This window comes from Nanorana parkeri, unplaced genomic scaffold (genome assembly GCF_000935625.1).
Source record: "Nanorana parkeri isolate BGI_ZX_2015 unplaced genomic scaffold, ASM93562v1 scaffold79, whole genome shotgun sequence".
Lineage (NCBI taxonomy): Eukaryota > Metazoa > Chordata > Amphibia > Anura > Dicroglossidae > Nanorana > Nanorana parkeri.
Window position 1 is genome coordinate 407,222 of NW_017306347.1, and position 13,688 is coordinate 420,909.

Here is a 13,688-nt window from a genome sequence, read left to right on the forward strand (position 1 = left end):
GTTCTAAAAGAACACAGTCTGCATGCTTGTCGTTTTTGTTTCAGATCTCTGGTATACACTGAGCCTTTCCTTCAAAAATATCCCAAGGCTGTTCTGCCTAGTTCTGTTCCTAGTCTTCCACCATCTGCATCCGGTTTGTCAGATGTCACATTACGTTATTGGTTAGGCCGATATAGAGTCTTGCAGTCCTTTACATGGACATCCAATAACGGCCGCTCTTGCTGGCAAGGAATGTTATTGCTCAGCTTTGAAGCACAGTCCTAACTTTCTAAAAGCCGTACTTCAAACTGGCACATTGGCTCATAGAATTTCAGGTATACCATGGATCAGTTTTGGTGTTCTGTAAGTCAGTAACTTACAGAGGTGCTGAATGGGTGCAGGGTGTAAAATTCTCCTCCTCCTCCCTATTATTTTGAAGTTTGCATCCTTCAATACCTCACAGTATTTGCCGAATAATATACTCTCTTCTCTGTTATTTGTGTGTGTGATTTTTGTAGTGGAGAAGGCATTTGCAAATCCATTCCTGATGGCAGAAAAAAGTGGGTCCTCTTCTGCTTCAGGGGATGCTAGACATTAACTAGACGCCAGCAAGCACTCGCGTGTTGTACATGCTGTAACTACATGCTAACGATGTCTTTTCTTTTTTATATATATATATATATATTATGGCTAAATTTTCTGTGTATTTAGGATTGTTAGTTTGTTATAAGATGGCAGGTGTGAGTTTTTATTCTCTGAAAACAAATGCAGGATACATGGTTAAAATGATGTATGGTTGAACTTTATATTTAAAAATCCTCCGAAAATGGATTTCTGTGGTCTGGGTGGACCTGGACAGGGTTCAGTTGCCCATTCCTTGCTGACAGAGTTCCCAGTGGAGGGGTCTTCCCTATGACTGTGATTGCCATTACATTTCTTTACTCTTCAAGATGTTGGGACACAACATACAATACAGTATCATGTTGCCCCCACGCCAGTTCATTCATGTAAGAAGTGCTAATACTGATCAGTTTTAAAGGGACCCTGACACCAACCTTAAAATATAGCAGGTAAATGCACAGAGAAAAAAATGAAGTATTTTAAATGCTTACTGTTAATTTTGTTTCCATAAATTATTTTTTATTCACTTTGAAATGTGCCTTTAACCTTGCTAGAAAATGTTACTACTCCAGGAAGAGTCAATTCCCTAGCACAGCACATTGCTTCCTTCCGTGATCCATTCATCCCACTTTTGGGAGTGTCTAATTTTTCTTTTTGTGCTGGCCCAGCTCCTCTGCCCCTTTTTTCTTTACTTTCATACATAACTTTTTATACAACTACCGAGGGAGCAGCAAAGGGGATTATGAGGGTGCCACTTGAGTTACTATTCTGGGGTTGCAGGCTTGAAACCCAAGATGGCAGCACCCGGCTGCAGTCTAAGGGCTTTTGGATGTCTTCACAGTAGATGCTTCTAAAAGTAGATAACATAACATACATAAAACATTGTAAGCACATATAAACTTATAAGTTTGTTTTTGTTAAAATGAATGGTCTGGCCACAGGGTCTACTTAATTCAGGATGTTGGACAGAATAATACCGACTCTTGCAACCACAATTGTTATCTCTCTATAAGAAAAGAGGTGATACTGGTAGACGAGCTTTAAAGCCAATCCTATCTTGTCACAGGTCCTGGACAGCAGTGATGACCAGGAGGGTGATTTTAATCCCGTCCTCTTCACACATATCTGACATCTCCATTTTGACTTGGAGTGTTTTACCTCTAGCTTTATTGACCAGATGAATCTTGTACTACAGCTTTGGTTAGTCTATAAATGACTCGTATGGATAGTAAAACAGAATACTGTGCGGAGTCTTACCCAGGGGGCACTCACTTTCACAAACAAGTTTTATGAATGACTGTATTTTAAGCCCCAGGGGATTTACGTTGCAAAAGTTTCACTCTTGGTGAATAGTGTTTTCAGCCAGGACAGTACAGCTGTTCACAAATGTCAGGTTTGCCATTTCCTAGTAAGATCAGCATTCCTTTAGGATCTCAAAGTGGTTTGAGTAATAGCCCTCTGCTTTTGTCATAGAACAGAAGATGATTTCCCTTTTCTTCATCTGTCATGAAGGACAACCAACTCTAAAAGTTGGTGGGTTAATAATCTATAGGGTGCCTTTTTGTAAAGGCCCGTTGTTTAAGTGGTCCCATGTTAGAGTCCTGAAGTGGCTGTAAACCTAAAATGTATTTCACATTGCTGTGTACAGTTTTCTTAGTTACTGTTTGTGAATCTATTATTATGACAGGTATTTATATAGGGCTGACAATTTACAGTGCTTTACAACCCTGCACATCAGTCCCTGCCCTTAGGGACCTTAGATTGAAAACTCCTTATCTCGCATGCATACACATGTGAGATTCACAGGGCCAATGTAGACAGGAGTTGGTTAACCTTCCAGCATGTGTTGGAGGAAAGCACAGGGAGAACATGCAAACTCCTTGCAGATAGTGTCCCGGCTGGGATTCGAACCGGGGACCCGAGTGGTGGAAAGAAGTGCTACCACTTAACCATCTGTTGCAGTCTCCTACTTGGTGGTCCTGCCAGTAAGATCACTTTCTGTTTTCAGCTTACATTGTTAAGCCACTGCCATGCAATTTAGTAGCAGTGTAGTCAGTTGGCCACAGATGGGCAGCACAGTAGCTTAATCTCACTCGGAGATTGTAGTTCCACTTTAAGAAATCTGTATACAGTTAGGCATAATGTTAAACGTACTTGTATACATTTTTAAGTGTTCCTTGTTGGCTGGCTGCACCATAAACGTTTGCTGGGACCATGCCAGAACTCCCGGATCTACTTATATTGGGGATCTTGACACACAACCGTGTCTTGAAAAAAGACCAGGTCACATTATGACCGTCATCATGCATCACTAAAATGCCTTTGTGTGTAGGTGAGTCAAGCCTCATTGTTGGGCTATAAGTATAAACCTTTTCACTTTAACCCCTTCCTACCTAATGGGTTTTTGTGCATTTATGCTTGTCTCGAAATTGCACTACAAAAGCAAGCAGGCCGGGAAGCAGTGAAAGCTATTTGGGTTATTTTTTAGTCCTCATGTCTTTTTAAATGTCAATAGCTGTTAAGATATTTGTGGAGGTTAGTAACGTATTAATATATTTATATAGACAATCTCTTATTCCATTTCAACATGTAAAATCTTTGGCTCCCTCGTGGAGATTTTCTCCCGAGCTACAATTTATCCGGGATGTTTCATTTGCTCAGGTTTAGCAGTACCGCTCTTTGTTTCTTCAGTGCCTCCCCACTTCAAAAATAGGCTTGCTATAAATATCCTGCTCTCGCTATATATCCCTGTCACATGCTGAGCAACACTTCATGGGACTTATACGATTCCCTTCCTAATCCCTTTATTACAGCTCTGGCCTGTACCACCATCTTACACAAGTCAAATGCATGTAGCAAAGCAGATTCAGAGTCATTGCAACGTAGAGTTCTCTTATCGATATTGGGGAGACATATCAGGAAACTGGGTGTGAAAATATACACGTTCACTTGACACCTCACTAAACTGACATGTTGTCATCCTCTACCACACATTAGATCACTTTGTGTTCTATGTCGAATAAACTATTCTTCGGGCCTCATGCTAAAGAAAGCTGTGAAGGGTCGGACTGATGCTGGCTCTTAAAAATCATAAGGGTCTTATGAAAAAAGCTGAACAGACAGACCGCTACCTGAAAAAATGTGCATATATATATTTATTATTATTATTATAGAGGTGTTTTAGCTGCCAATGGATTTATATTTCTGTCCATAAGTCCTGATAATTTCACAGCTTTGCCACTTCAGTCTTGTCTGGCAGGATGGGAGACCTGATTTTCTTTTTTCTTATGCATTTAAGTAATTCTGGCAGGTCTTGTACCTCCCCCAGCCTGTGATTTGACAATGACGGAGAAGCCAGCAAGACATATGACCTCATCTATCACTTTGCTCTCAGCATGTTCCTTGTTAGCACATAAGCACTGCAGGAAAACCGATTGGCTCCTTGTAATGCGTCTTCCTCTCCCAGTCTCAGCTCTGCTGTACAGGGGATTTGCAAGAGGCTGATACCAAGTAAAAATCAGGTACTTGCACTAATTGTATTGAAAAATCATATATTTATATAATGACTACAGAGCATCCTTAATTTTTACTCTCTTGTATCTTCCTGGAGGTCGGCTTTAAACTATTGGAATACGTTAAGTGAACCTGTTTTACACGTTAAAAAAGTCCCGCAGACGCTACAAGAAAACCTGTGGTCATTTTTGGAAACAAGTTTCACTTTACTGGCAGCCAGAGTGCAAGTCCATGCCAAATGCCATCCTCCTGCCCTGTGAGGGCACCCAAGTAGGCCTGATATCTTATTAGTGTATTGGATGGCTACTGGCAGGGCTTCTTCTTAAAGGTAGGTCAGGGCTATAGCTATAAAGTGAAGCTCGGTCCAGAGGACGTGGTGTTGTGTCTGCTCTTATATGGGACTAAAATGTTAAAAAGTGGCTGAGAGGTTCGCTTTAATCCCTCATTTACATGTATAACAGCCGGCCCGTACAGATCCGTGCTGCGTGCATGGCTGTATGGGGGCGTGCACGGCCTTATCGGGCTGCTCTCAGGAAGGACAGGTGCTGCGTGTGATTATACGCAGCAGCCTGTCCTCTATGGGAGCGTGCAGCCGTATGCCGCCCTACGCTCACCCGACCTGTGTGGGTGTCCGTACTCGTACGCTGACAGCATGGATCCTGTCTGCATCCGAGCAGGGACACCGCACCTGTATGGACGTGCAGGTCGGGTGAGCGTAGGGCGGCGTACAGCCGTGCACTCCCATAGAGAAGGACAGGCTGCTGCGTATAATCACACGCAGCACCTGTCCTTCCCGGGAGCTGCCAGATACGGCCGTGCACACAGCACGGATCTGTACGGGCCGACCGTTACCCGCGTGAATGAGGGCTAAAGGAAACCTTTCATGGGAAGAGATATTTTGGCTGCTGTGCATCTGAAAATGCTTTCTGCCTGCTTGTCCTAATCTAATCCTGCAGCTTCACTGCTCTGTAGACCTGAGTTAAAGTAGAACTTTTTTAAACCCCTGTAGAGGGGCTACCCCAGCACTGCAAGAGTTAAGTTTGTGTCTAGGTTAAAAAAAGTTGTACTCTCTCAAACCTCTGAGCCGGCTTCTTCTCAGAGCAGTCCTTCCAGTGCGTCTCCCCCTCCTCCTATAGATATCTGTAAATAATCACACCTATACACTGTGTATATAGACGTGAGGACGCTGAAGACTCCAATGTGCTGTAGAGGAGGGGGCAGGCTGGAGGGAGCGCCGTGATAGCTGGCCGGCTCGGAGCTTCGAGTGGGTATAACTTTATTTTTGTCCCTAGACACAAACCAGCAGTTTACCCTTGAAGTGTGGGGGGAGCCCCACTGCAAAGGTTAATAAGTGTTACTGTAAGCTAAACTCCCGTCAGTTTACAAAAAAAAGTACCCCGCTTCAACCGTATATTTAGGTTCTAATGCTCATTTATTCCTGGGAGATGAGGGGAAGTCTTGCCCTTATTCCTTGCTCCCATGGCAGCTGGGTCTACTCTTCGCTCCTGCCAGTGGTGGCTCTGGTCCTTCATTGTATGCAATATCCGCAAGAGGGGTGACCACATGACCACAAAGAGCAGTGACCTCGAGAGACTGGTGCCGATTCCAGAGCTAGTATGGAGAAAGTCTGTGGAGTAAAGTAAGTGATTCTCTTACACCCCCCCAGACTAAACAAGCATTAGATCTGGAATATACAGGGGGATGCAGCCACATCCTCTCCTTTTTTGTAAGCTGGCCAGCGTTCAGCTTCAATCAGTTTTCACCAAGGCCAGGAAACTGGTATCTTCAGAGGTTTAAAGGCAGCCCGTATATTTCACTCATGAGAGTTGTTCTTTAATGCAATTCATAGTTCCACCCTGGACTGTTTAACCAGCATACAATGTAGAAAGGAAAGTATCACCCATTGCAAGCTTATGTTTGCTTTCACATTAGCTGGTGAAGTGTCGGCTCCAATGCTGAGAGCAGTACATACTCTTCTGTGGAGTGTCCGGTGTGGCAGCTTTCTGTAGTGTGGACATATAAGACTGGGTTAAATGTCTGGTTACTATGTATTACAGCGTATGATTGTTACTTTGCTTGTGACTCAAGCTACAAAGAAACGGGCACTGTGTAGCAGTACTGTATTTGTAACACTGTATTTGGAGGTGATAATCTATTACCATTGTGGGTGTTTTCCCCCATACACTTCGTGTTCTAGTCCACCCAAATAGGATATTTCGCGCTTGGATAATCGCTGATCTGGTGGACAGATCTTGCTATAGTGCCCAATTCTGATTCTTTTTATTGCGTCTTCTCTAATGATGAATAATTGGGACAGAGATTGGAAATTAAACAGTATTTTCTGTCTTCAAAATTGCAATTCCACTTGCTGGCTTCTGCCAAAAAATAATCAAATCGCATATCCCTTTTGGGTGAACTAGCCCTTTAAGGTTTTAATACCATTACAGAGAGCATTGGTGTGCCTTCCCCCCCCCCCCACAGCTCCCAATCAGAAGGTGGCAGAGTAAAGAAAGCCATCTGATTGGATGCTGTTGGTTACGGGATGTGATTTTGCTCTCTGGCATTTTTAAATGAAGGTCTTAGAAGTTGGGCAGGTTTTCAGGTGTTATGGTTAATGTTTGTTTCTTTTTTTGTCTGTTTCCTTTTTTTCTTTCATTTCAACATATCCACGCAGTATTTCATGGTTCTAACAAAGCGGCAGTGTAAAAAATTAAACCATGACGCATGAAAAATACCTGGTGAGGGTCCTCATTGCTTTTTCATTTTATTTTATTTTAGTTCCAGTTTTTTTTTCTTCTAAATTTAATGTCACATTTAACAAAAAAAAAAGTTTAATCCAGACTGGTCTATCCAGTGCATGATATATGGTAGATGCTGTCTTTTTCTAAATATTGGCCAACTCTTGTCTCTGGACCAATGCATGACTGTCCCCTGAGATATACCAGGAACCATGATCCTTATTTAACAGTGGTTTTTCTTTTTTTGTTGTTGTGTTTTACAGTTCTTTTCCCTGGTTCAGCCTGAACTATATACCAGGCCCTGCTGAAAATACCACTCAACCGTTTTCTTCTCCAGCTTGTCCAGTTTCTCTTAAGTGCCCTGTACATGTTGTATGTTTTATGCTCACACGCACTTTGTTAATCCAAGACAAACGACTGGTATATGGAAATCAATAGTTTACATTTATTTTAATTTTTTTCCCGTTTTCTTTGATTTTGCTCAACGCTCTGGTTTTGGGGGGGTGGGTACTGGCAATTGGAAGGGGGAAGACACATGAGGCACAATGTAGTGATTACACACATACATACAGCGAGGATCTGTTTTTTGGCTGCACTGATTAGAGTGTTGATCTCACTGTTGCAATCAATGGGAGCATATCAAGTTTCCACTTATTAAAGTGAACCTGTCACTTTGTTCCAGGCATGATGGGTCAGAAGATGCAATTTGAAAGAGTTGTAAAGCTTGAAGTTATAGGAGAAAAACACAAGGAAGTGAATGATTGCCATCAGACCATGGCCTCCTTCATGTGCAAACATTTCCTACTACAGTAAACGTTGCATAAATGCAAGGTCTGCTTAAGGTACCTTTCACTTCCTGTAGGTTAGGGTGATGTCACTGGGCCTTCTCCTAGGGACCCGGGGGAAGGCTGAGGATCCCAAAGCTTGCAAGGGCGTTCTCCTGTACTGTGTAGGAACCCCTACTCTCAGGATATAGGATTCTTGTCTTTCCTAGGCAGTGTGCCTGAATTCAAATTTTAAGGCAACAATTTTATTTTTATTCTGTGGCTTTTTTTTACATTTCTATTTGGGGTGGGGGACTACCTAATAAGCAGACCAAGGTCCACCATAACTATTAGCAGCAGCCATGTGAACTTATCATTTGGCATGTGTGAATTCCCACCTGCCTGTTATTTAAATTATGGCCTAATTCTCTAACAGAACCGATGTTTTCCTGCACCCTCCATTATTAATCTATCAGTACATTTTGGCTTCTAGGACACATACACTTTAAATTAAGACATTTGACTTATAAACATTTGCATAATTGCTTTTGTTTGCCACCTTCCATCTATTGAAAATTATGGGGAATGCCTATAGGAGTCGTTGATAAATATTGCCTTAAACTGTCACATTGATATTTTCCCTAAGAAAAAAAAGTAAGAAATTGATTTCTACAATTCATAAATGGGCACCTAAAGCTTGTGACTATTAGATGCCCTACCAAGACTATCATTCAACATTCCATTCAGGAGAGATAGTCAATCAGGAGGGGTTTCACAGCCTGCACCAGTGTGGACTGATTTGTATTCACTTCATGCAGCATTTACATTCCCATACAAGTCTATAGGAATGCAAAACCCACTAGAAGGTCAACTGCAACTGTCAATGCATTCTGAATTATCTTAGAAGGATCTCAAAACAACGCCATCAACAGAAGCCCGAATTGTACAATAAAATGTAGTCTTTGTCGGCTTTCTATCCTTGATAGAGCTGAGTATGCAGGCTATGACCTGCTTTAGTGTCTATAAGCTGAGGTCCGTCACATCATGCTTGTATCTCTGACCAGCCTGAGCATTCAGTGAAATTGAAACTGCTGGTTTTTATAAGTTGGTGTGAAAGGATACAAAACCGAATTAGGAAAGTAAATTGTCCCCTCCGTCCAAGATTTAGTTTTCTCTTTGGGATTTTCAAACACTTTGCAACTTTTAGTCCCTGTTTTTAGGGTTTGTTTACACCATGTCCAGACCAAAACAGTTTCTCAGACTAAATAAAGCATTCTAATGTATCCCTATGGTATTTCTGGGCTGTGTTCACACCAGTACAGTCCGTTCCGGATCAGACAAAATACTGCTAGTCTCTTTTTGTATGGTCTGAAATGGAACGCTGTAAAAACACAGCAAAACGCAATGCACCATGTTCCAGATCTGGTCCAGAAAATGGTGTGAACCTGGCCTGCGCCTACTCGTCCACGCTACTTACTGTTAACACCCTAAAATGCACTTGCCTGTGGCTTACAGAAAACCAGTAAACATTTGGGCTGCTGCTTTTGACTACTGTATGGAATGCAGTGAGTGACTCCATAGCCAGAACTCCTCTTCTCTTCTCTATTTGCTCTGCTTCACTGACAGCCTCTGGGTCAGCATGAGTGCCATGCAAGCAGCAGTTTCAAAACAGATTGGCAATGGCAGCTTGCATGCCTTCTCAGTACGGGTTTTCCTTTTTGATAGTGCTAAAACCCCAATCTGTGGCTGATTTTGCCAACATTAGTGTCAGAGTCTTTCACTAGGAATCCCAAGACTTGGGGCTAGAATGGTCATGATGTCAGAGAGAAGAGATAGGAGGAAGATGGTAGCGGTTGCTTTATGGGTAAGTATGTGTCCATTGTTTAGAACATAATTTTAAGACTTGACTAAACTCTCCTATCTGCAGAGTTACATTGATTTAAGGTTTTAGTAACATTAAATATTTCTAACTTAAGATTTATTTTGGGGTAACGGGTTAATTAGTGGGTTTAGTTCCACTTTAATGGAAAAAGGGCAAGAATCAAGCTTAAAGGAGAACAATGAGGTGAGTGAAAATCACTCATCCTCATAGTTCGAGCCGACGTGTGACAATGAAACGGTCACACGTCGGCTCAATAGATCAAAAAGTGAGCGAACACATACCGTCGCTCGCTCACTTCCCGAGCAGCTCCCTGCAGAGAGTGGTGACTGTCGGTCACCGCTCCCCGCAGGGATTTCCTCGTCGCTCCAATCCTCCAGCGCTGACTGGAGGAATGGACGGGGAGGGGGCGGGTCCAGCTGGCTCTGCCTCTATATAGGCTGAGCCAGCTGTCAACGCAGCTGGCTGGATCTCGACAGTAATGTCGGGAGCCATCTCGGCTACAGCAGTCTCTGTATACCGCAAGCTGTAGCTCTCTATATACTGAGCTTTGGGTCACGGGAGGGGGCTAGTTTATGTCCTCCCATGACCCTTAAGAGAACTATGGGGAAAAACACCCCATAGTTCTCTTAAGTACCTTTTTAGACTTCGGAATAGGAAAAAGCTCTTTATTTTGCAGAGTCACGTCGTCTTCAAATTGACAGGTACACTTTATTATTGGTTCAGTCTTTGACATAGCCTCTCTGCTGTATGTATGTGACTGTTCTATTTTGACACAAATGCACTTTGCGTGTGTATTAGGCACAGTAGACTGGCATTACATCATTCATGCTTTCTCCCATAACCCTACCCAATCTTTATTAGCGCTCTTCATCAGGTAAGCAAAGTGTTAGAAGCCAAAGTGCTTAATTGCAAACCCCCAAACACCCTCTTACAGCACATTACAGACTCTCATGTACTCTTCTGTGGTAGGTATGATACAAGAGCTAGTGAATTGTTCCATATGATTACCTAAACCGACCTTTTTTTTTTTTTTTTTGTTTTGTGTATCTTGATTTCTCTGTGTGCTTTATAGTGAAGCAGCCGACACGAGTCGTTGTTCATATAACAGCTTTTGAAAAGTTGAGAGCACACCCCCCTACGGAGAAAACCGACTGCTTGCTTACGTTTGGTTCATGAATTAAAAATCCCGTACAGGTGATGAAACCTCGGCAGTGTTAACACAAAGCAGCAGTAGTGTGTATTGTGCAGTATCTTTTCTTACTCTAGAACTTTTTAACCATCTGTAAAAAGACGAGAAAAAAGCCCAGCGATATTTCACTTTAATGGTAAAAAATGTAGATAGAGCTAGCATGAACATGACAGCCAGAGATAAGTGCTATCAGCAAGTTTGAGTGACGGATCAGTGAATTTCTGGGTGCTTTTTTTCTGTTTTTTCTTTTCTTTTTTTACTTTTTGATTTTTTGGGTTTTATGTCCTTCTATGAGCGGTGTGGCTAATATAGATTTGTTCTTCTGCAGGAATCATTCCTGATGAGGCCAAAGCTCTGACACTTGTGGCCCCAGCTAATGCAGTCACTGGTTTGCTGCCAGGCGGAGGACTCCTGCCTACGCCCAACCCACTCAGTCAGGTAAGATCTTATGCTTATGTAGAAAACTGTTAATTGAGCAGTATGTTGCAGAGTTAAGCCTCGTTCACACTATCCTTAGTGTGTGCTGGCCCGATTGTGGCCGGAACGCACTGGATCGCATTGCAGCTGGCTCAGTTTGTTGTGGGGCGGGAGGGGGTTTGGTGGTGCATTGAAGTGAATGGCCCCGTCCTTCGGCCGCAGGGTAACACAAGGCACATCAATGCCTGCGGTCCGTCAGAAAAAATAGTGCTTGCAGCTTTTTTTTTCTGACCAAACCACAGACATTGATGTGCCTTGCGTTCCCGTGCGGCTGGAGGGCTTGGCTACGGTGCCATTCACTTTAATGCACCGCAGTGCCCCCTCCCGCACCACAACAAACTGAGCCGGCCGCAGTGCGATCCAGTGCGTTCCGGCCACAATCGGGCCGGAACGCACTGAGGATGGTGTGAATGAGACCTAAAAGTGGTACACCAGCAAAAACATTTTGAAGCCCAACTGAACTTTGTTTAAATTGGTTAAATATGTTCCCGGTTTATCAAAATGGAAGAGCTGTGTACAGAGAAGTGAGTGTTGTTACTCTAGGACAGGAAATGTTACTGGCAGGATCAACAGTTTCAAATTAAAGAATGGTGGCTGTTTTTTCTTTCTCTACAACCCTACAACCACCAGACTAGTAAGCTACAGTATATTACATTTTAGTTCTTTGGTTTAGATACACTTTTTGAGACTGGTGGTTATATTCTCTATTGTAACATCCTGAACGCCTTCACGTAACTATATGTGGATTGAGCGCTATTGAAAGGCCTCATCTTCATGTGTTTATATGGACATAGCTGCAACTTATATATGTAACCAGTATAAATGCGGTTATTTGTTTCTAGCTTGGAGCGGTTCCCCTTGCTGCGCTGGGAGCGCCTACACTGGATCCCACTCTCGCTGCTCTCACTCTTCCAGGAGCCAACCTAACCTCACAGGTAGATTTCTATTTTGACAGCCTATAGAATTTCCACATTGCTGTATCTCACATTTACTCCCAGCATTGTCCTTAGTGTTGTGTGACCAACTATACATTAACGCGCATTGGGGTACTATGGTTCTTGTATAGAACAGCCTTTTTCAACCCTTTTACCCCAGAGGTACCCTTGTAAGTATTTTTTCGGTCTTGGGAACCCTTGGTAAAAATTGAAAGCTAGAATATAACCACGATCATATGACCATTAAAACCAATACAAGGGGGGCTTTTAAGAAAAAAATGTTGCTCTCACAATGAACTTAATAAAAAAAGGTAAAAATATATTTATTGCAATGAATTAAAAGCACAAATTGTATTAAAGTAAACACAAACTTAATACGACGATATTGTGCATAGTCCAAATACAAAACAGTAATTGTTGCAGTGGTCTAGTTGATCACAAGGAGATAACAGATGAAATTGTGATCAACTAGGCCACTGCAACAATTACTGTTTTGTATTTGGACTATGCACAATATCGTCGTATTAAGTTTGTGTTTACTTTAATACAATTTGTGCTTTTAATTCATTGCAATAAATTTTTACCTTTTTTATTAAGTTCATTGTGAGAGCAACATTTTTTTCTTAAAAGCCCCCCTTGTATACCTGGTATTGGTTTTAATTAGGGATGCACCGATACTAGTATCGTTATCGGTGCCGATAACTAGTATTTGGGCGAGTACTCGTACTCGCTCAAATGCGCTCCGATGCCTAGCCCGATACTTCCTGTATCAGGAAGCCGGGCAGCTGCCCGGTTTCCTGATTGGCCGGGAAGTGGCTTCATGCTCTCTCGTCACTTGTGTAATGAAACACTGCCCGGCTTCCTGATTGGTCGGGAAGCTGGCTTCATGCTCCCTCGTCATCTCATGAAGAGGGAGCATGGAGCTGGCCTCCTGGCCAATCAGAAAGCAGGGCGTTGCATCATTACACGGCGCCCGGCTTCCTGATTGGCCGGCCAGAGGGCTCCGGCTAGGTACCGGAGGAAGGCCGCGCTCTGGCTGGAGAGGCCCCTGGGGTGACGGGCTGGACATACCAGTGTAAGAGGGGACTTTCTTAATCGGGAAGTCGGGTGGCGAGCTAGTTCAGGAACGCCACCTGGCTTCCTGAATGGGACTTCCGTTACTCGGTAATTGATATCAGCGAGTAACGGAAAAAAAATTATCGGTACCAAAATCGGTGCATCCCTAGTTTTAGGCCCCCTTCACATTGAGCGATTCGCAAATTGCGTGTCTGTCGCGCGATATCACGCAAATGCTTGCATTGAGCAAGCTAGAATCGCGGCAAAATCAGCTCCAAAAGGTCCTGCTGTAGCGACGCACGACCCGCGACAGCGACGGACAGAGCCCCATTGCCATGCATTGGAGAGCGATATCACGCGGTTAATAGCCGGGCTATCGCGGGAATTACTGCGCGATAAATCGATCCGTGTGAATGGGGCCTTAATGATCATATGATCTTGGTTATATTCTAATTTACTGGGGTGTGCTAATGTGCGCCGATGATTGATAATCTCAAAAATTTAAAAATACACTTGTGGTACATTTTGTTTTAA

General features: G+C 43.0%; 1 protein-coding gene across 1 annotated transcript in view; it reads left to right on the forward strand.

Annotated features, from left to right (window-relative positions):
* SRSF11 (serine and arginine rich splicing factor 11) overlaps positions 1-13,688 on the forward strand; it is a 29,148-nt gene that overhangs the window by 7,551 nt on the left and 7,909 nt on the right. Inside the window, exons 3-4 of the mRNA XM_018576878.1 lie at positions 11,015-11,124; positions 12,006-12,098. Coding sequence (XP_018432380.1) covers positions 11,015-11,124; positions 12,006-12,098 — 203 coding nt within the window. The remainder of the gene's footprint in view (positions 1-11,014; positions 11,125-12,005; positions 12,099-13,688) is intronic.